The sequence below is a fragment of the Polyodon spathula genome, chromosome 23 (assembly GCF_017654505.1).
Source record: "Polyodon spathula isolate WHYD16114869_AA chromosome 23, ASM1765450v1, whole genome shotgun sequence".
Taxonomy (NCBI): domain Eukaryota; kingdom Metazoa; phylum Chordata; class Actinopteri; order Acipenseriformes; family Polyodontidae; genus Polyodon; species Polyodon spathula.
The window spans coordinates 6,418,517-6,442,140 of record NC_054556.1 but is presented as its reverse complement, the minus strand read 5'-3'; the positions used below and the strand labels follow the sequence as shown (position 1 = coordinate 6,442,140).

At 36.2% G+C, this 23,624-nt stretch overlaps 1 protein-coding gene across 4 annotated transcripts in view; it reads left to right on the top strand.

The window, feature by feature from the left end:
• The window catches only part of LOC121298172 (prickle-like protein 2), a 69,506-nt gene that overhangs the window by 25,627 nt on the left and 20,255 nt on the right, over positions 1-23,624 (top strand). Inside the window, exons 1-2 of one of the 4 annotated variants that reach the window (XM_041225090.1) lie at positions 3,800-3,950; positions 5,025-5,115. In XM_041225090.1, the coding sequence (XP_041081024.1) occupies positions 5,042-5,115 (74 nt within the window). In that variant the 5' untranslated portion in view covers positions 3,800-3,950; positions 5,025-5,041. Of the gene's footprint in view, positions 1-3,799; positions 3,951-5,024; positions 5,116-10,074; positions 10,444-17,654; positions 17,735-23,624 lie in introns of those variants that run through there. The other 3 variants (XM_041225089.1, XM_041225092.1, XM_041225093.1) reach the window with 3 other exon arrangements.

Below are 23,624 nucleotides of genomic sequence, written 5' to 3'. Positions count from 1 at the left end.
TTAATTCAAAGAAGCTGGATTTTTAATTAATCTGAAGTGAGTTGCATTCAGAAAGGGTAATAATTCACATTACAGTCCATAGAGATTGAAATTTAGTTATTTAAAAAGTCTGTGCATTCATTTGCATTTTAGTTTGGCAGCATTGCAACCTTTTTGTAGTTTTAAAATTGAAATGAGCTGTGCTACATTTTAATGAGTTACCAGTTTTGAAACTTAACACTATGCCAAAGTCCTTCAGGAATACTTCTGTTGCTGTTGTCAGTTGCACAGAAGTCTACTCCGGACTTTCTCTTTTCTTATAGAAAACTTTGAAATGGCTTCCCTTTAAGTGAAATGCATAAAATATCCATAACGACACAATTCTATATTTCTTTTTGAGTACACTTCTTTTGGTAATTAAATATTTTTTAGCTTATTGCCAAAATTGATATTGTGTCTTACAGACATGCATAAACATGGAGTATATATTCAGTAGATTTAATCAATAGCAAATATGGAAGTTTTTAAATCAATAAAATAGTGTTCATTAAAATGCACTGTTATAGAAGTTACACAAGGGGGTCCATGTTAAATAATGGATGCAGAATTTAGACCTGCCTTTGTTTAGATTAATGGGATACAAATGTGTTATTCTCGCACTGATGGTCAGTATTTTAGCACTGTATCAGTAGTTGTATTCTGTTCGTAATTAAGTCTCTGTGTACATTTTTGCCTTAAAGTTTGTGACCCTGCTTTTACAGTAGCAGCTGCACATACAGCTGGGTGTTGTCTTCCCTTCTCAGATGATTTAGAGGAGTGCAAAGCAAAGTCTATCAAGGTCCATCTTATTAGCGTTTGCAGCACTATCACTGGTTACCCCTTTTTTCTGTTGAAAATCTTTAAAGGATACTTCGATTTAGAATAGGCAGGTATTTCAACAACAACGCTGGATGAAAATGTGCTGCTTGTTCCTGGTACCTAATTAGTTAATCTGTTATATTTTCAACTCACTCCAATGATCTAGCTGCAATCAAACCATGTGACCTGCAGTAAAAGTATCAGGATACAGTGGTTTATCTGAACCATTTCACTTGAAATATTAGCATATCCGAAATTAAAGGAAATAACCAAAAGATTCTCAGCACGATAAAAAGGGGGGCCCATGGTAATGTTAATAACACTTACAGGTGGTACGAAAAATGGATTGTAAAGCATTTGAAAATATGAATGAAAATCTAAGCAAATGTTTTAGTTTTTACTAGAAATACCACATATCCCCCTTACTGCAGCTGCTGAAGCATAACCTTTAAAATCAGGGTGTGTAAACATCGCAGAAAAGTCAAAATCAGAATACAGAGTGTATAAAGCAGTCTGATTGCAATATGGATCAATCAGGATTTTCTGATTCCTAACATTCAAATAATTGGCTTACATTAGGCAAATATTCTACAGTGCTCGTTATAACCAATCTATGCTTCAAGATGATGATTGATTCATTGTCGTCATAATTGAAAGTGAACAATGCATACAATTTCAGACACGAGACATTGGCCATGCCATTTTAAACTATAATTCTGTGAACACATTCAAAGGCAGCTCAAATCATTTTGCTTTTGTAAGCTTGTCGGAGGCTATTCTGCTGTGACAGACAAAAACACATTTATCCTATTGCCTTTTGTAGCATAAATGATCTTTAAAATATTCCTCTGAATCTTCTAAGCTCCTCTGTAGATGGATGCTTAGAGGAAGATTTGATCGATTTGGAAATTTAAGGATTTGATTAAGAGCATATTGTAGCTGTGTTTTTTCTCTCTTCTCTTCTGAGAAGTAAAATACAGTACTATAATCACAATACTACAAAAAAAAAACTGGAATCCTGCCTTTCCTGTGGTGTGGTAGGTGTGTTTAAAAATGAAAATGAAAAGAAAACAATAATTAGACAAAACAAAAAGTTTGAAATGGAACAAAGCCATTGATTGTTCTGCAGCATTCTCACATTTCACTTTGGACACCAAGAAAAATAAAACTTCTGAGAAACATAGTACAGCTTTTTCCAAAAGTAATAGAAACTGTATTTCATTATATTCAGCATCTCCTATTGCAAATGTATAAGAACAGTTACATGTTTTGATTTTTCTTCCTGGGACATACAAATGCCTTTGGGATGGAAGCAGACAGCTGTTAATCCTGGGTAGATGATGATAAAAAAATGATAAGACTCCCAGTTCTTTCTTTTAAACAGCACAGCATCAAGTCCCTTTAGACTATGGATATTAGTATAACAGGTGTTGTCTTGGAAGAGAATGAATGCATAAAGGAAACAGACCATCAAAGAAGGTTGGCTCCTGAATCCTTTTTATTACACAAGTGGTTTAATTTGGAACAATCCATGCTATTGATTTTCTGGAGACGAGCCATGGCAGTTAAAAAAAAAAATAAAAATAAAGGAAAAGGAAAAAGCATGGGCTACATTTACAAGAATTTCAAACTGTATCTGCTCCTTTTTTATTTTTATTTTTTCATATGATCACCTTCCCATTAGGATCATTATGGGAAATTAAGATGATGGGCTGTTGATCAGAAGAGGCCACGGAGTGACCTGGGGATCTCAAAGCTACTCCCGGTCACTGTGAACTGGAATCACAGAAGTATAATGATTATCTACTAGCATAGATGGGGGACATCTATAAGAACAAAAAAAAAAAAAAAATCCAATCGCCCAAGTATAAGTGAATCCCCAGTTGCACGGTCCCTCTAATTTCTTGCAGCACTGCCTTCCAGTTTATTTAAACTCACTCAGTTATTGTGCCTATTCTGACAGCTAGCTTAGCGCACACGGACACATGCAAGAAGCTCTGAAGCTGCACTCACCACGGAGAAGATTGACAGAGATTGTTTTTTAATTGAGGGAACACTTTGTTAAGTGTGCTGTCTCGGATGCGGTGATGAGGCTGGTTTGCTAGTTTCCACAATTTAAGAACTATATCATTGAAGCTTACTCTGTTTCCAACAATCTTGATCTAAAGTCACAAGGAGCTGCCACAGGGTTTATGTGCAGAAATGAACTTGCATTTAGGTTAATTTTTACATATGTATCAATCCTTTTGCTTATTTTTCTTACTTCGTAGGTGATTTCAACAACCTTTACCTCACCAGGATAAGCCCCGTCTTTTTCACAGTGCTGGGGTAACGCCTTAGAGGTTATGCTGGGATCCCCCCTGTAAATTAAGTGGTTGTTGCTTGGTGCAAATTTCTTTGTGCAAATTTTCTTCTGTAAACTGAGAATGTGCTTTTACGTTAACCTGCTGTTGTAATTAGGGTGGTGATATCATCTGAAACTCTAATGTGTTTATTGATACACATCACATGAATTTTGTTTTTCAAGGGTGAAATTTGATATTAGTGTTTGAATTTGAACTGCCACGTGCATTTTAAACTGCTTGTACTGTAAATGATTCAGTCTAGCTTGTAGATTAATTATTACCCAAGAGAAAGAACATTGCAAAAGGGGGATTTGTCCATATATGCAGTATTCTTGATTCAGTTTCAGCAAGCAAATTCCAGTTACCATTATTTCCCTAAAACTAAAAAAAAAAACACTCTGATAGAACAGCAATAGCCAGGTTACATGTGTTGGTAACTACCTTAGAAGACTCTTCCAGTATATTGCAGATTTTATATATAGAATAAGACTATAAAATAAATGTTTGGCTATTGCTTGCTGTTAAGGTGACTGCATCTGAGCATCTGATATATGACATCTGCTAGTGTGAAATTGAATTTGTTTTGTGCCTTCAGTCCCAAGTGGCAAGTGTTAATTTAGCTACAGTGTTTTATCTGCAGTGTGCAGTGGCAGTGAGCAGCAAGACACGAGCCTTCAGAAGGAAGAAAGACCTGATCAGGGATCTAAAACCAGCCAGGAGGAACTACAGGGAAAGCTGACACTCGGTTCATGAAGCTTGTACATAACTGTGAGGACGGTTATTGCCTATTTCCATCCTATTGATATTTGACTTGAGGGGGTGCATTGCTGCTTTGATTTCCATGCATATGAATCCCCAATGTGTTTGTGCCTGGCAGGGATGTGAAAAGAAGTATAGACCGATTTGATTGCAATATCAGGTTTTAAATAATGCATTGCCCCCATGTTAAATTCTTACTTTATTAATATATAATCCATGATTTCACTTTCTTGTTTAAGTTACAGTAGGTACTAACATTTAGGCCCATACTAAATTATAGATATGCAGGAAGAGGGTGCAATAGATATATTTGCCTGCATGGTAGAGATATTACATTTTGTGCATATTTGTGCAGTTAATTTATGATTCATCAGTGATAGACATGATATGCAGACTTTTTGTTAAATTAAATTGACCACCTACAACACACTTCTCATGCTCTTTCCCCCCAGAGTAATTAAAATCTGATAACTGAAAATTAACATTGTAAAATAATTTTCTGATCCCATGTGATTCCAATTAAGTTGATTTGACTGCTCAACGTTACTGCAGTATCACATCAGCTTTTTAATTACTTAACATTTGGCTGAATCAAGTCATTATCAAGACCCCATGGTCTCAGGGTTGGTAATTGGCTGATTATTGCCACTGCTGCTTAAGTCTACCTCCATAAGGCATGTTTTCATAGGGGAGCATGCACAAAAGCCTATTGAATTTCTGTGGGTTTGCATGTGCTCTTTAGTGTTCTTAGTCCAACAATATAGATGTTAAAGTATCAAATGACTTCCTCATGATTAATCAGCAATCAATGCACTTCATTCATAACGCCTAAAAGACTTAACCAACCAGTTTGAGGAGTTACTCCATGACAGTGTTGCAGGAACAGCTACAGTTTGACGACCCACTGATTAATGCCAGAGATGTTTTATCACTGCTCTTTTTTTTTTGTTTCTAAACAGGAGTCATCACCAATTGTAAACTCTTACATTGCACTGCTGACGTCTTTGAGATGTCAATATCTTATTGTGTTATCACTGACAAAGAGTTTTGTCTAAGTGGCATTCATTTTGTGCCCTTCTCCAGACTTGACACCAATGTAGATGGGAGGAAGTATTCTTTTAGTGGCCATTGGAAACAGATCAATATTGAAGAGAGAGCAGCAGCAGGACTGTTGGTCAGTATGCAACCTTTCAATAGTTGTAATATCCGGTGATTGATTGTGTCACGGGATGAGGTGTCCAGTGGGAGAGTCAGCCCAGCATCTCTCTGGATATAAAACCTGTCTGGAAAAGAAACCATTTATCTGCTGTGGCTAGGTTTGTGTGTGTGTGTTGGACACTTGAATGATCCCAGATGGGATTGTACTTCTGACAAAAGAAAAGCAATTTTGGGAGAACTTCTCAATTACCACGGTCCAATTATTTGGAAGGCCTTTGTTCATGCAGGACGGTTAAAGGAAATGGGTATTTTTGCCAGAGGTATAATGTCCATGTCAGGCACGTGCATGTTCACAGATCTCCCTTTATAAAACGCAGTGCGGTGCCAAATATATCAACCAGCTTCCAAGAATTTATGGTGTACCAGAAAGCAACCCACACAGTTCACTATTTCTGCTTTAATTTCATCAGCGCTGTCTGTGAAAAATCAGGGGGCATTCGTTCTGCTCAGCAGAGTGTAATGTCAGTTTCCAAGCAGCTAAATACATTGGTATTTTATTCAGTATGATACTGTTTTTCATTTCTATACCTTTGCTTGTTTTATACACTATATCTATATACTATATATATATATATATATATATATATATATATATATATATATATATATATATATTATGGTCAAAAGTTTAGCATCACCCTATAGCATGAACTAACTTTGCTTTATAAAGTCAAATTAAACCTGCTGAATAATGTTATGTTGGCATATAGAATTATATACCACTTTGTAGTTTTCCATATACTTAATGGAAAAATTATAAAAATTGCTAAAATGTGTTTCAGAATCAAACATGAAATACTGTACTACCATACTGTACTTTTGCAATATCATTTTGTAGTTTCTTTTGATTACAAGATGTTAAATAAAAGATCTAAATTATATTCATGCTTTTTTTCTTTTTTTTTTATTATGTCTCAATCCTAAATTTATAGGTGATGCAAAACTATTGACCATAGCTCTGTGTGTGTGTTTGATGCATCCCTGTTGCATTCATGAAACACAGATAAGCTTGGAGAGCATCAGTGCATTTGTTCAAAAGCGAAAGTGAAGCCTTTATAAAGGCAGCAATATTTCTCTTATAAATGGACTTTTAACGCAAGACAACAAACTGCTCCTTCCTCGGAGGCTTAGTATGGGACAATAATAATCATCTCTTTATAATAAGACCATGGCAGCAGCTGTACGTCGCTAGCTAGTGCAGTAATGAACCAACAAACAATGAAAAAATAGCTATAACTATTATAACTATTGATTTGGAGAGATGATCTAAATATGCTAAAACAAATACAATGCAGTTTCTAATTAAACATTAAAAAATATCAAACTGGCTTTTTTTATATATCTTGAGGGAAAGAAATATAAAAAAGCAAGCTTAAACAGCACAGGTATCCATTGCTGAATCAGTCTGATGTGAATTCCAAACCTGGCACAGTACTAGGCAGAAGCAATTCATTTTGCAGCAGGTTTATATTTTTGAAAAGGAGTCTTTTTAAAGCTCCACTGAGATGACAAAGACATTCTTTTACATTCATGGCAGTGATACTATTCCTTGTACACTTCACCCTTCTGTACATTTTGCATAAGAACATAAGAAAGTTTACAAACGAGAGGAGGCCATTCGGCTCATCTTGCTCGTTTGGTTGTTAGTAGCTTATTGATCCCAGAATCTCATCAAGCAGCTTCTTGAAGGATCCCAGGGTGTCAGCTTCAACAACATTACTGGGGAGTTGATTCCAGACCCTCACAATTCTCTATGTAAAAAAGTGCCTCCTACTTTCTGTTCTGAATGCCCCTTTGTCTAATCTCCATTTGTGACTCCTGGTCCTTGTTTCTTTTTTCAGGCTGAAAAAGTCCCTTGGGTCGACACTGTCAATACCTTTTAGAATTTTGAATGCTTGAATTAGGTCGCCACGTAGTCTTCTTTGTTCAAGACTGAACAGATTCAATTAGCCTGTCTGCATATGACATGCCTTTTAAGCCAGGAATAATTCTGGTCGCTCTTCTTTGCACTCTTTCTAGAGCAGCAATATCTTTTTTATAGCGAGGTGACCAGAACTGCACACAATATTCAAGATGACACATTCAATCGCACAGACCCTGCCAAGAGCCTCAGACGAGAACACTTTTTATTCCTTGGCTCGGGGTCAAGTATGGTCTCTGCAGGCCGTGGCTTCCCACTCTGCAGCAGGAAATCTTTCCCAATAACAGGCCTATGAACTGACAATCACATTCGGACTCATTATGGGGAAATAATACCTGATTTTGCAAACCATGGTTTGAAACATTATGTGGTAGTTTATGTAGCTCATTGTAGGGATTGTGAATCATTTAGTGATTGGAATTAATTTCCCTCAATGTTCTTCACCAGGCTTTATTTAAGTATGGTGTCAGTTTGTGTTGTGTTACAAAATGTAAAATGTTACAAATACCTTTATAGACTGTCTGGACAAGGTTTAGAGGGTGGCATTTTTCTTTCAATCCAGCAGCAAATCAGATAATAATGACAGGTAGGATTTAGTTGTTTTTACTGAACACTTCATTGGTGAGGATAAAAAAATTATTTCCTCAGCAGCCTTCAATCTAATGGCTTTAGTATTTGAAGAAAGAAAGAAAAAAAATAGACATGTCTCATTATTAATCGCTAGGTCTGTCTAATAGTGTAATGCTTATTTGTAAAATTATACAATTCCCATTTTAAGAGCTGACTTTTTCAGACTATAAAAGAGACGTAATAAACAGTATATCTTTTTAACAGCTCATTATTTAATCCTGCAGCTACACATTTTGTATAGTCCACACAGCTGCCATGATATCCTCTCCACAGGAGTGAACACCAGAGCTCTCACGTGATTGATTTCTCCTTTTACTGATTAAGTAGAATCAGCTTCCTTAGGATGTTGGTATTAGTGGTTGTGTTGGGTATGGATTTAAACACTGCCACTGTTTGTTTTTTTAAAACAAGAGCATTTTGTGGTGGTTTACAGTTATTCCACCATAAACATCTAACTAAATTTGAAATGCACATATGAAGGTTATACATGTTTAGCGTGCTTGGTGGTGCAGTGGGTTAAGGTACAGTGATATACTTGTTTTTATTGACAAAAATATAATGGTTTTAACATTGGATTTTTTCAGCCTTGACCTTGTGTTTTACCATTCATTAGGATGTTAGGATTAACTGAAGAATGTACTGATGACACGCATACATGCTTAAAAATAGAAAGGTACATTTCACCTAATTAATCATTGCCAATTCTGGAAACTGTATTAAAATATCTTAAGTTATGTGAGCAGTGGAAAAGTGATACCCTTGTATGTATAGTCCCATTTTTGACGTCTTCTGGGCAAAGAGCCACAATCTGGACCCTATTGGTTTCTCCTTCATTCATGTCCACAAACCTCTCGAACATGGAATAGCTGGCTATCGTATTATTACCCTCCATAAAGCCTAAAACTGGAATGAAAGAAATTTGCCAAATATTGTTGAAAAGCGTTTTCAGAGGGCATTAAAACAGTGTGTGGGTCTGCGCACATTTGGGCATTTCATACTATGAAATGTTGTGCCTGTCACAGGGATGTTGAATTTTAAGAGTAAACTGTTTATTAACAAAGCCATGGGATTTTAACTGCTGTTCGTTTTGGCATCAGGCTTACCATTTCATTAAGGGGTACAGTATTAATAGACTGAATGCTTCACTTTAGTCAAGGTAGGTTGGGTTTGTTAAAGCACTGAAGGGTTAAACATGCTTTTTATTCATTGTATATTCATTAAGGAAATGAATGAGTTAATGATGGATTGTAATTCATTTTGAAATAAATGCTCGCATATTTGTTCATTATCCCCAAACATTGATTTAATTCTTCTTTCTTGAAATTTACAGAAAGCCTTGATTTAATCAATCCCTAGTGAAAACATGCTTTTATATAGATAGATAGATAGATAGATAGATAGTTATAGAGGGTATGTTGAGGTTTTTCGTAGTGCTGATTTTTCATGATTCAGTAATTCACAAATTTAGTTTAACCCTAAAGACTCAATAGGTTACAGTTGGAAATTAATATTCTTAACTTCTTTTGTACTCCATTTAACCTTGTTTAAAAACAAAGTAAACTTTTCTTTACTTTATGTGAAACCTTTCTTACCAGGGAAATCACAATGAGGCATTTACAGTTTAACTTTGTTGTCTCCTGGGCTTCAATTCACTGCCTTTTATCACTTACAGCACCCAGGTTTTACCGTAGGGTTTGTTATACTTTTAACATTTAATGTTGAACATACAAAACCATCTTAAGAGTTAAAATGTTAGGTTCATGGATGGAAATTCTGTAAAAAGTCAGTTTGGGGACCACACACTTTTTGGTTTGAAGTTACAAAGACCAGGTTTTGCATGCATCATACTATTTCCTAACCATTAACAAGAAAAAATGTGTGCACACACAAAAAGTTCTCTTGACGGTGACATTGCATGATACTTTGTATCACAGTACTGAAGAGGTTAAATGAAATGAGAACCATTTGAACGCTACAGTATATTTACTTGGAAAGTGCAAGCATGAATAATTTATGAATCGCTTTTGCATGCTATATATTTAGATTACTTCATAGACTCCCACCTTTCCAATCAAACATAAATAGATGCAGAAGCTTGTGTGTTTGCAGAAACAGTCCTGTTCTGTTTGTTGCACTTTTTTTTTAAATTTTTTTTTTGCGATAGTTTATCCAAAACCAGGTCTTGTTTTTGTTGCTGCTTCTCCCCCACTTATTCCAGAGCTCTGGCACTGCAGACTCTTCCGATATTAATCTAAATCTGACTGCTGGTCTGGGATTGGATAATGGCTGGTGACTCTCTCCAATAGGCTAGAGGTTAGATGGGTGTCACTTTTTCATGTGCTGGAGGAAGTCTAAGCAGCTCCCAACCAAGAGAACTAACCTGCATTCCTTGTACTCTCAGCACCCCTGAATGGTAAAACCACTCCACATGATTATGGAACAGCAGCAAGCACAGTCAGCAGTCTAGATTACAATGCTTCTCCACCTCTTGCTGAGTACCCTGGAGGGCCTCAAAGCTTTTTTTTTTTTTTTTTTTCTTCATTTTTTTTTTTTTCAGAAACCAGATTTTTCTCATTAAGAAGACGTTGAAAGTGTTCAGTTTTTTGTTGCCGTGATTTATTTTTTTATTTTATTTTATTTTTTTATTTATTTATTTATTTATTTATTTTGACAAGTTTTATTTTCCGATTCTATTAATACCTGAATTGGGTGGAGAAAAGAAAAAAAAAAAAAGTAAGTACGGTCTAGTCTACCTTTTAAAGGCATCTTCTCAATGCTGTTCATTTTGATATTAAGTCTGCAATAAATATGTGATTCCGTGAAACTGTGTACATCTGTTAACTAGATTAGAGGACTGAAATCGAAGTAAATGTCTTGATTTTGAGGGATCTTGTACACTAAGCTCTCATCTCTCTTTTGATAATGTGACTGTCCTTCTTCTAGTTTATTAGTTTATTTAATTACTATAGCTGCAGTGATTACCTATTGCAGCAACTTTTCTTGTTGCTTTAAAAAAAAAATGTTCCAAGTGGAATCAGGGCTTATAAATGAATGGTTTAGGTTCCTGTGCAAAAAGTATCTATACACGTTTTAATGTATTGTGCTGACAGCAGCAACGACTGGCAGGCAAATATTAGAGCACAAATCTGGAATTATTTTTATGTCTGTTATTCAAGCGCCTCTTAACTTCTTTCTCTAAAGTAAACACTATCCAATGAAAAACTTCTTTGCCTGTGGGAGTCAGTTGCTTATCTTTAGCTCTTGGTGTCATTTCAGCTGTTGTTGGGATTTGAGTGGACTGGGAGGATGTTAATCTGGAACCATGTGACAGCTGGTTGTTCAGCATACCTTTTATTTTATTTTTAACTCGAAGTATTTTATTTGGTGTTTTGTTCAAGTACAGTTTTTTTTTTTTTTTAGCCTTTGTGTTCTAGGATATGTCAAGATTAGCACTCGAAGTGATTACACTGTTGTGATGTAGTGTTGAAAACAAGTGCTAATAATGTGCGTGGATAGTTTCTGTGTGATTTTGTACCAGCTCTGACATTTTAGTTAATTCAAATTTATGTTAGTATTTTTTATTTATTTTTTTGATGGGTCTGAAGCAGTGTTCTGATTTAACAAACTTATTGTGATCTTCTTTAAAGACAAACAGTAGATACATCTATTATGGCTAAATACCTGGGTATCTTGTCAAAATCTAGGCGTACGTTTTCATTTGGTGTTAATTTAACCAATGGTTTTGATCAAGCTTTAGTCTTCCGGACATTTTTAAATAGCTTTCTATCCAGAAGCAACACCAGTAAAATGTCACTGATCTGCAATTGTGTACAGATTTAAAGACGGTGGTGAAAAGCTATTCCGGGAGATATTGGAAACAGAGGTAAATGGGTGAAAGATACAGTAAATTTAGATTTTGAATGAATAAAAAAAAGTGTCATGGTGAACCTTTCTTTCCAAACAAGAGAATATTTCTGTTGAGTTGGCGGTCCCAGCAGAGCATCGTTCTGCTCCAACTTATGCACCCTTTTTTACTTTTTTTTTTTTTCTGTTTTCTTACATCAACACCATGGTAGAGAGAAGAGAAATTCTTTATTCTCAATAGTGTGTGTGTGTGTGTGTGTGTGTGTTTTCCCAATTCCTGTCATAGATTCTTTGTAAAGAAACCATTGTGTAATACATATTTTTTCATCCCCTTTATCATAACAAGCACCAGAAGAAAAGAAAAAGCTGTACAATGTTGTGCATCACATTGCCTTAACGTATTCTTGGATCCTATCAATTAGAATTTGTATGACCCTTGGCTTGTAACCTGGTGGTCAAATTTCCAGGAGCTCTCCACTGTATCAGTCTTGATCTCAGTACAGTTGTTCCCTGCCTGGAAACAGTGACTACCCCTGGGAGAGTCATGGGGCTGGAGTGACTGCTGGCCACCAATCAGTGTCTACTCATGCTCCTGATAAGCGGCAAGGCATGCAGGGATGAGATTGAAGGACTTAACTAGCTAAAGCAAGTGGCCTTCAATCCCTCCCTTCAAGAGGAAAACCTGAATACCCTGTCATCACCATGCGTACAGCCCTACATGTCTCACAAATATTTCGGAACCTACGTTTGCAGTGCCCTGACATTTTGACCTTGGATGCAGAACTATTTTGATTTAAATAAGCCCCAGACATTTAACCTCAAGAATTCTGGTTATTTCTTTAATACTGAGATATTCAGGGAACTCTTTCTGCAGCTGTTGTCAGTTTACTGTATTTAACTGCGCCAGTTGTGTTTATATATATATATAAATTACAAACACACACACACACACACACACACACACACACATACACTGTGTGGTTGTTAGTCTAATCTATTGAAGGGTCTGTAGGATGGATCCTTGATCACATTTTAATGAAAACAAATTACCATGAATCCACATAGTCAAGCCCCTTGGGCAGCAGTTTGGACATTTCTTTAAAAGTTGTGCTCTTTTTAATGCTTTGGAGCTGTTTTGTTACATATGAGAATAATAAAAAATAATGTTCTGCCTCGTCCATTCCACATACAGTACGTCAAACAGCTTTGAAATTCATAAACAGCCTGTTTCAATTGACCAGGTTTTAAAAAGTGAAGCTTTCAATATGTTATTTTTAACAAAGCCGTCAGGAAGATCTCTACCTAGATGGTTTACACCGTCTCAATTTTTCCTTCGATTTCATGTCCCTCCCTGTGTAGGAACTTTAATTCCAGTATTGTGCCACATTTTACATTTGTTTTATTTCAATCCAAAGCAGCACTTTCAAAACTGACTTTTGGGACTTGGCTGTTCCATTATCTAGCACCGTGCTTTTCAATCCACATATCCTGATTTCTGGGTATAACCAAGCATGGCAATTCAGAAACTACTTTAATCATTGTATTGCTATGCTGATTACAAATGCATCTTGTTTGTAACATGAAAAGTTCACTCCAAGGCCCCATAAAATATACTAGAAATGCAACAAAAAAAAAAGGAGGAAGCCAGGTTTTATTGGGGTAAAGATAGCCTGAAGTCAGGATATACCTCCTAAGAAGATTTTTATCTTTCAGCTAATTAAAGCAAGTGTTGCACCATTAGATTTTAACAGTGGGCTGTGTTAATTGGGTTTAATTTCACTCTTAGTTACTGTTTGTTGACTAGCTTGGTGTGTTTGTTGATAGCAAAGTTCACTAGGTACATAAGAGCAGATGTTTTAGTCCTGGGAGTACTGGATTAAGGTAGTATAATTTTAAATAATAACAAATGGTTGTGATATAAGCACTAACCAGTCTCTATTTGTTAATCTTATGTGGATGTGTGTCTTTTACAATGCAGCAGTTTTATGCAGATTGAAATGATTAAAATAGTTCATGTGTGCACAGAGGGTTTTTCATATACATTTGTACAATGTATTTAATTTGCAAGCTTGTATCAGTGTAGTGTAGCTGTCTTGTAAAGCTGTGTAAGGGTATTATTGTTTGTTTAAGGATTATAAAGATAGATACGCTGGAGAGTGGTTAACATTTTAATAGCAGTATTACTATGGTTAACAGCAGTATTCTTTCAGGTCTCAAAATACTTTAAACTACATGGTCACATTTTTGTTTAAAAAAAAAAAAATCCCATAAACTATATTAATCACATGTGTAGCCAATGCAAATGGTCTAGTTGTGGGGAACATTTTTGCTGTTAATTGGTATTAATTCAAACCTTATTTAGTAAAATAACTTGCAGCTGAGATATCATTTCCAGCAAGGTCATTTGGACTCCTGTGGGCTTCATCACTTAATGTCTGTGATCCGGAATCCAGCTGAGCAGCCAATTTTTGTCCCTAGGTCAGGTGACCCCTTCAGGCACTGGGAATTCCAGTGGCGTATCCTACAGCTTCAGCTGCAGGCTTCAAGCTATGCAGATTTCATGATGTGCTTGAGAAAACAGACTCACAGAGCCATGAATGCTCAAGCTATTAGCCTTCGGTGATTACTCTGTCTAATTTGGATTTACAGGTTTTCATGGATCAGGTGAAGCTGTCAAGGTCCAATGTACAGGTTGGTAGGAGGTGAGACCCTTGAAAATGTTCTTACCTGGTTGTGTGGTACTGCAGTATAATCGTAAATCGTAAATCTCGAAAAACTACTCGCTTCTAAATCTTTTGTAGTCATTTTTGTATTACTTTAGTATAAATACATGTTAATTTGGATTCATATGTTGTTTTTTTCGGACTTTATGTGAACGAAAAGACACACATTTGTCCGTTTTCCCATTGGAAATAGTGATATTTTGACCTTGTCCTGGTCACAAAAGCAAAGTTTGTGGGGAATAATAGCCATTTTCTATACTTTTGAGGCATAAGCAATTAGGAAATAACACTTACTACCCAGGAACAAAAATTGTGTTACATAGTGTAATCAGTCTTTATATGATGATGATTGTAAACATCACAGAATAAACAAGCCAAACGGTCTATATCCTCCCCCACCTCCCTCCCCCTCCAAGAAAGCTGATGCTGTAGAGCAGTACGTTATTGATCATGGCTTCAGGTAGACTTTGAAATAGTATTGTGTAAAAATATTGTTTTCATGAAAGGATGCAATACTGAAATGTCCTTTTTAAAGGCTGCAATCTGTAAAGCCACAATTGTAACAACACTTAGCAGCATTTGTATTGATCTTAAAAAGACAGCTAAAATAGATGGCTTTTTGTTTGCATTTTTTTAAGCAAAAAAGAAAGAGAACACTGTTTTTTAGAACAATGCACAGGTTTTCAGTTTGAAAACATTTTGTATGGCATGTTCACATTCTTAAGATGTATGTAGAAATGTTTAGAACAGACTGCTTAATCTTATTGATATCATTGTAAGCGTGTTGTGCATATTGCTGCCTACTCCAAGTCTTGCAGGGTTCTGGGTATTTGTGTGCTTTGCAGCTCCTGTCTTTCTAGGGTTTGTCTGTAATTTGCGTACTCCTGAGCTTTTCTTTCCCATCTGGCACCCCTTCAAAAAAGCAACTTGAATAGTCAGGGACAGAAAATGACACATTGGTACGAGTGGGTCTAGACCACAGACTGCTAGTATAAACAACTGCAGCCTTTTGTTGAACATGTTCTCGAAGTGTGCCAGTGCGGTCAACTTTTGTGCCAACTCTGGGGAAACACGCTATGCTGGAAAATAATTCATTTTGAAAAGAAATCTGTATATTAGTGAGTGGAAAAAATATTTCTTAAAAAATTGAAGTGCTGCTAGAGCCAGTCATTTATTTAACTCTATATTAAACTGTACCTTCATGGCTGGTCCTAGATACTGTGTTTATCACCAGTTAACATTTGGTAGATTTTTATAAGATGAGCTTCAGCTCCCATATTGTCGTATTAAATCTTTCAGTAAACAACTCAATCTGTTGGACATCCCCTTTTAAATGAGGTCTATAATTTCGATATTCCTAGTTGTTTTGGACTCTTGCTGTGCGATAGTTGAAATAGCGAGACTGTAAAAAAAAAAAAAAAGTTGGCAAGATCCATTCCAGAAATATTCTCTACAGACGGTACTAAAAAGAAAAAAATTGATCTTTACCACAGTATGTGTGTGTGTGTGTGTGTGTGTGTGTGTGTGTGTGTGTGTGTGTGAAAACAGAGCCTTCAGGAAATAATGTATGGTTGACAAACATTTTACAGTGCAGTTTGCTGTAGCTATTTAGGGGGAAATGAAATTCCTAGTTACAGTAAGATTACTCCTGTTTTGTTATGGGTGTACCTAGCAGGTTTATGGACTAAAATATCACCAAGTTTGTTGTACTGCACCGAGTGATGAAAAACTATGACGTTTTTAAGATTCAGATTTTATTTACTTTGTACCTTCTATAATGTTTACACACTTACATATCATTATTGGAAGCATTATTTTCAGCAGCATTTGTTTTTCTACTGCGTTCTATTTATTGTTACAGACTTTAATGTGAGCAGTAATGTTGCCTGCAGACTAAACCATAGGGTAATTATCTCCTCAGAAAAAATAGCATGGCTAATTATAAGGTATAAATATAAGGTCTGTCATTGTACAGTGCAAGGAACATCTCCTATAGTCCTTGTGGGAGCCATACCTGTCTATTAAATCTGCTTACTCCCTGCTGAAAGAAAAATACAGCCGCACATTCGGCTTAAAATAATCTGTTTCCTTCCAGAATAAATTCCGGTCCTGCCCAACTACAATATGTATTTAAACTTTGCCTTGCAAGTATTTTTAAACTTTAAATGAATAAGGTTGATTCTCTGTAGCAAGCTTGCATGTTTCTTTGACTAAAGTCATGTGTGCAAACATGTGATAAGATGTTTTATTAGTTTATTTTTAGTACCAGGGGAATTGACAGACACTGTTTAAACTCAACTAGATGAAGTCTTCAAGGAAGAGGTCCTTTCTTCAGGGGTCATGTCTGTGCCAGTCAGGAAAAACGAATATTGTAGTGTCAGTGGCATTGCCCTGTAAGGATTTTTCCTCAAGGGAATGTTTCTTAAATTCTCTGTTGTACCATATAAACATGAAGCTTGTTTGCAGTGCAAAATATACTGTGTCACAGCACAGTAAACAAATACAAAGTAAAGGTGATTTACTGTACATTGAGACCTTAAAATTATTATTTCTGGTCAGTGTCTGACATGGCATAATTGTATTGGCTGGGAAAGTGCATTGACCCAACATATACGGTAATAGGGCAATAGCTAGAAAGTGTGTTTGTTAGATTGTCTGTTTGTGTCACAGTACATGGTCCTTCAGGGCCTCCACTGGATTGAATCAGAAGTGGAGTACATGTGTGAATATAACATGCTTTTTGCTTGAATGTCAGTCCTCCTTTGTCCTAATAATTCACTACTGCGGTACCATTGTACTTCCCCTGGCAATGTTGTGTGCCCCAGCCTCATATTGCAAAAAGGATATTGTACTGCAAACAACATCACTTATTCAGTGAATTTTTGGACTAGGACTGACTTAATTCTTTACTGTTTTTTGCAGAGAAGAGGGAGGAGGAACAACAGCCTGAATAAAGTTATACGACTGTATTGCTACTGCCATGCTAAATCGGGGCATTCTGTAAAATGGTATAAATAGCAGTCTTAGTTCGTCAAGTATAAATAGCATGCAAGACTCCCATTGTGATGTTAAAATGCCTGCATCTTACCAAAGAGAGAAGAGGTCTTTCTATCCAAATGGATCCTTTTCTGTTCTTGGTATTTAAAAACCTAATAACAGGTTCCTGTCTTTGAAGCAAGACAATGACCTCAAATTTGTTACCTTTTAATTTAAATCTTCTTGTTGTCTCCATGGTGATTTCACAGTTTGAATCTCTTCCCCCATAGTTTCACAATTTAATATGCTTGGTTCTCATGGCATGGCATGCTCTGTTTCAGCGTGGGGGAGGAATAATGATTGACATCATCACGCCACAGTGCGCAGGAGTGATGTCATGCCGGCTGCATTCAAACCTCTCGCAGCTCTTCAAAGGAGGCTGCGTAATTGAACAAGAAAAGGTGACTGCAATGTGTGTCCTTTTTTTATTTTTTAATGACTCACTTGTTCTGAGGCTGAAGTCATTGCTCTGACCACATGCCAGCCCTCTCACTGCCTTGTGTCTGGATTGCCTCTTGGATTCTTTCCATTTAGTTGGTGGTGCTGTAGTTTGTCGTAGGATTTTTACAGCCAAATGAACGTTGCGACTCACGACAATGTCCAGAAGTGCCGAAGTAAAAGAATGTAAGCCAGAGTGCTGTCATGGATCTAAATAACAGGCACAGTATCTAGTAGGGAGTTAACCATCTCTGTTGAGATGAACATTCAATACTGGAACGCTGTTTTAAAATTGGCAGTTACAGATAGCGTTTATTATTCTCAGACATGAAATTATTTCAGACCAGCAGATTCTAAAAGCCAATAATCAGCATTTGGAGTCCACTTGCAGTTTTTAGTCTGGAAAGATAGGCGGCATCCACTAAGTGTTTTTAAATATACTGTAATATGGTATTTTGGGGTGTTTATATTCTCCTGCTGTGGTGAACCCAGTTGCAGTATTTTTGAGCTTTGATGCACTTTGATGTCTTTAATGTACACAGCTTCCATGTGTAAAAAATCCTGCTCTGTACAAGTATTGTTAACCTAAAGTGTGGTTCGGGGGGTGGAGCTAGGCCCCCCAGCGCCCTATCATCTTCTTCCATCTACTAAATCTACTCTATTTAATGCTTAGCCACTTAAACGTAGTTGTCCTTCGTTTTTTCATTCCATCCTCATCCCTCCTCCTCCTCTAGAATCTCAACCGCCTTTGCTTCGGTCTCCTCTGGGGGGTTAGTGATTCCACGTTCTCCAACCCTTTGTTAAGCTCCTCTTCATTTACCTCATAGAGGAGGGTTCTCCATGAGTCAGAGGGGACCCCCGGCCATACCCCTCCTTTAGCATGCATGATTCCTCTTGTTTGTCGGGTCTCCTCAGTGACGAAACCCCCTTCTATTATGTTGGGATTTTGAAGAGGCGGAACACCCCGCTCTATATGTTCTAGCATCTACTAACTTTGTTTTCTTTCTGGTTCGCGAGCTTCTTCGTGTGTCGGTTCATCTCTGAGACGGTGACCCCTCTTCGTATGTCGGGTCATCTCGGAGACAGTGACCCTCCCCTCCTCCTGTTTGTCAGGTCTTCTCAATGACAGAACCCCTCTTTATGTGTGTAGGGCCTTCGAAGGATGGAGCCTCTCTCTTTATGTGTTACTATTCTCTGTATTTGTTACTAACTTTATGTCCAAAACATTACAACAGGTGGTCTAGCTCTGTCCCGTGAAGTTTAGTTTTTAATGAAAGGGTGGCAGTGGCAGCTGTGTTAAATGTTTGCTTAGATTTTAAGATTTGGATTCATTTGTATGTAATCAGTTTAAAGAAAATCCAACTCCACACCCCAATACACGTTAACGCGAGCATTCTGTATTTTATTAAAAACCATTGCTGTGCTATTTTAAAAAGACATGGTTACCATGAAGGAAATGTTGTACAGCTTTTCAAAATTGAACAGTTAAAATGGTAAAAATATAAAGGAGGGACTAATTACCATGTTATGTTCATTCTGTCAACATTAGCACAACACTTGTAGTTGACAACTCAGGATCTTCAAAGTTTGCACAAGTTTATGGCCAGAGAGGTGGGGAATTTCACCCCCCTGTTCTATATATCTTCACTGTTCAGTAGAGTGCAGTGTGGGGAGTGAACTTGCATTGGGTGGGTGTTCCTCTGGCTCTTATGGAAGCTGTTTAGATTTTCAATTTGCTTATGTTGCAGGTCAAGGATAAAAAGTCTTTACCGACCTAAGCCATGTTAAAGACTAAGCCAATTAGTTTCTTTATTAAAAATGCACGTGCAGATTAGATTTTATGCCATATCTGTCATTGTAGAAGAATTGGTCTTTTTTGATCATGATAAAATCATGTAATATCACAGAATGTGTTTGCTAAGACGCATCATTGCTAATTATAGATAATTTGGCAGATTTAATTGCTAAAGAACCTGCAAATGCCAGGTCATTATTTTAATGGCTAAACAAAAAAAAACAATATATCTATAATATAATGGCTCTGTGATTCAAAGATGGTCCAGTGATGCACTACCAAGCAGCATTCGGACTAGTTTTGTTTGACATTAATAATCAAATGTTATTTAAGTATGTATAATTATCACGTTTATTGTTAAGGTCAATCATGTGCATTTTTAATGCAGCATTTAGTCGTTTTGTTTTTTTACACCATGATCACTTCATGCAGCAGCTAAATGCAAATGAACTGTACCCTAAGCCAGGTTTCTAAAGGTCACATGAGCATGAAAGCCAAGCCGTATCCTGTATTGATTGAAGCTGGAGATTTACTGAACCTAAAGGCTATTGCATTACTGGATGAAGAGTTACATCTTCAGTACATTGGCTTACCATTTCATTGAGTTCACCTTTAGGACCCTGTCTCAGTGTGTGATTTGTGTTTTCAAGGATACTGGACTCTTGACAGCTGAAGCACTGACCTCCCTGCTCTGCTGTGGGGTGTTGCTCTGATCATGATGCAGTCAGACATCTTTTGTACATTCGGTATTTGTATACATAAATATTTGTAAGAGTTATCAGCTGCCTGATTAGACTGGTTTATTCAACAGCCCAATCATCTTTTGGGAGGGGGAGATATCATTGCTTTTTATCGGCACATTGTTGCCTTTTTAAAGTGAGCCTCCATGCCAGTGAGCTGTACAGTAACAGTTCAGAGGAACCAAGAAAAGCAGAGATAATAATGCATACATATTACAACCACAAGCAATTTTTAAAATGAATTAACATCAAGTGTTGAATCACCAGCCAGGAGGGAAGTTTTATGTTGTTTAAAATGTTTCTATGACAGTTTATTTTGGCTCACTTTCAAAATGACTAAGTCTCGTCTGTGATCTTGATGTCATCTTCTCCCTGCTGTAAGTTCTCAGCTCTGGTTTCCCTGTACTGGAGTGTGGTGACAGTCATTTCTTTCTTTTTTTGTGATGCGTGGCCCTCAGATGTGACAATAGAGACTCCTAAGGGAAATCAGTAATTGGGCTATTTAACAATGGAAGATTTTGTCTTTCATTATATATATATATATATATATATATATATATATATATATATATATATGTGTGTGTGTGTGTGTGTGTGTGTGCATGTGTGTGTAATATATATATATATATATATATATATATATATATATATATATATATATCTATATATATATATAATGATAGATAGATATATAGATAGATAGATAGATATAACAATTATGAGAATGAAACACAAAATGATGTTAAATTAATAAATTACAACATGACAATAAGTAGCTTGGATAATATCATCTGGAAATAATACTTAGTTAATGTTAAAAATAATGCAGTTCATTTTAATATTCATTAAAATTACAGAAGTGTAATCAGATTGAAGTCGATAGATTTGAACTGAGCAATTTGAAAACCAAATGATTTATTCAGAAATTTCCATATCATTTCCATTAAGCAAAATGTGGCCTGAGACGCAGACACAAAAAAAAAATGTAGGTCATCTACAGAGTGATATTGCGCCTATGTGAGAAGTTGAATCCATTATTTATGTACTTATACATGTTTGGGTCACAGACAAATAGAACTACAGAAAAGAACAGCCTGATAAACACGGTCTGAAAACGTTCAGTTAGAGTGTGTAAGGCTGCAAAAGGAGTTTATTCAATCTCATAACACACCCTTTATAATTCTTATGGGAAAAATATACTTAATGACTTGATGTGGAATATAGTGCAGTACCCTAAATAAAAAATAACCTTTCATGTTGCTAATTATATTGGGATTGGGATTCTATATTAATCTGCTTTCTTTAAAACAGCTACTAAACACAGCTACTAAACCTACATCATTTCAGATCCAAACTGACAAGTCAATGAAGACATAAGCTCATCATCAAGTAGTTCTACAGAAAGAATCGCATAGCATATGGTCAAGAATAAAAAATGTATATTGTTGGTCCTTTTTTTATATTGTCTGTAACAAAATATTACGATTTTTGACGTGTAAAATTGATAGCTTACAATGTTGTGTTTTGGAATTTCTTAGGTTATTTTTAAAAACGTAATTTTAAAAAAGACATAAGTGAATGCTGACACTTTTTTTGCAACTCATATTTCAACATTTTAAAACCCAACAAATTCCTTTGCAGGAGTCCAAGGTCTTTTTATACACTTGTTTGAAATTCATTTTATAGATCTCCTGATTAGGTAAAATAAAAAAAAGCCCCTGACACACTATCATTGTATCATTGTATCACTATCATGACATGGCTTAATGACAGAGATCCTGTTCACAGGTTTCTTGTGGGAGTATGTCTTGCAAAATTAAACATGCAAATGTTTGGGGATTTTTTTTTAAAGCGATTGTTCAACCTAATTTATTTAGATTGAAGAAAAAGACCTGTATAAGATATGTAATATGTTCAGAATAAACCATTCAAATTAGCAGAAAATGCATCCTTCCTTCCTTCGTGACACACAAGATTTATAATAGTATCCCCCAAGATAAATATTTAAACAAGAATTACTACAGCTGGGTTTATTTAACTAAAAGCTCAGGTAGTGATCATTTAAACATGCAAGAGCCAGGGTTGTTGAGTTTGTTGGTATTCAGAGAACTGTTCACCAAAACATTTTCATTTTCTTCTTCTCACGTCAATTAGTGATTTCCAGTGCTTTCCTGTTTCACTGTAATTTGTTGAATTCATACTTAAGGAATCATCCTTGTAAAACAGGTACTATAGACAAGTTTAGAATGTTCTAATGTTTTTTTGTAGAATTTAGAACCTAGTGCATATTGGTCAAATCTGTCAAGTTTGTGTCGATTGATTTTCGTTTCCTTGCTTCACATACAGTAAGATCATAAGGTTTGTGGAAGTTGCAAAGATCAATACCGGTTTTCTTTCTTACAATTAAGTTCAACACCTCATTGTGCTCAATAAATAATCACAAATGTAAGTCTGCAGCACCTGTTTATAGAAATCATAAATGACATCTCACACCAGTACTATGGTGACCTTGAGTAATGGATCGGAATGAAAAGGATTATCATGTGGCCGTGCCACCTTGAAGTCTGTTAGTAATCTATTCCATTTGGATGAGAATCTCTGACACCTGCTCCCATCCTATTATTGATTTGCAGGTTGTCATAATGGATTTCTCCCACTGGGAGTATTTCACAAGTGAAATCTGGCATTAGAGGTAAAGAAATGGTGTTAACAGAACTGTTACACAGGAAAAACATTTTTTGGGTTAGAAGAAAACCCTAGTCATCTCTTGGTAACTGGTAACCGCTTTTGTTAACAAAGGCAAGGTAGAAGTTTTGTAGCTCACCAACTACAGGGAAACAGTCTCATGTAATGGACATTAATAAGCATGTATTATTATTATTATTATTATTATTATTATTATTATTATTACTAATAATATTAATTAGTCATCTAGCAGACGCTTTTATCCAAAGCGACTTACAGAGACTAGGGGGTGAACTATGCTTCACAACTGCTGCTGCAGAGTCACTTGCATTAGAACCTTGGTTTTACATGTCATCTGAAGGACGGAGCACAAGGAGGTTAAGTGACTTGCTCAGGGTCACACACAGGGAGTCAGTGGCTGAGCTGAGACTGAACCCGGAATCTCCTGGTGAGCCCCTTTCTTTACCACTGGACCACCAATCCTCCTAACAATAGTAAGCAGTACTTAATTTGACTTGCAATGTTTGGCGCTGCCTTTTGGGGCTCATGATTTTCACATTTGCTGGGATTTTTCTGCCGTTTGCGTTTTTTAACGACATTAAAACCTGTTGTAATTTTATGTGCATTTCTGTA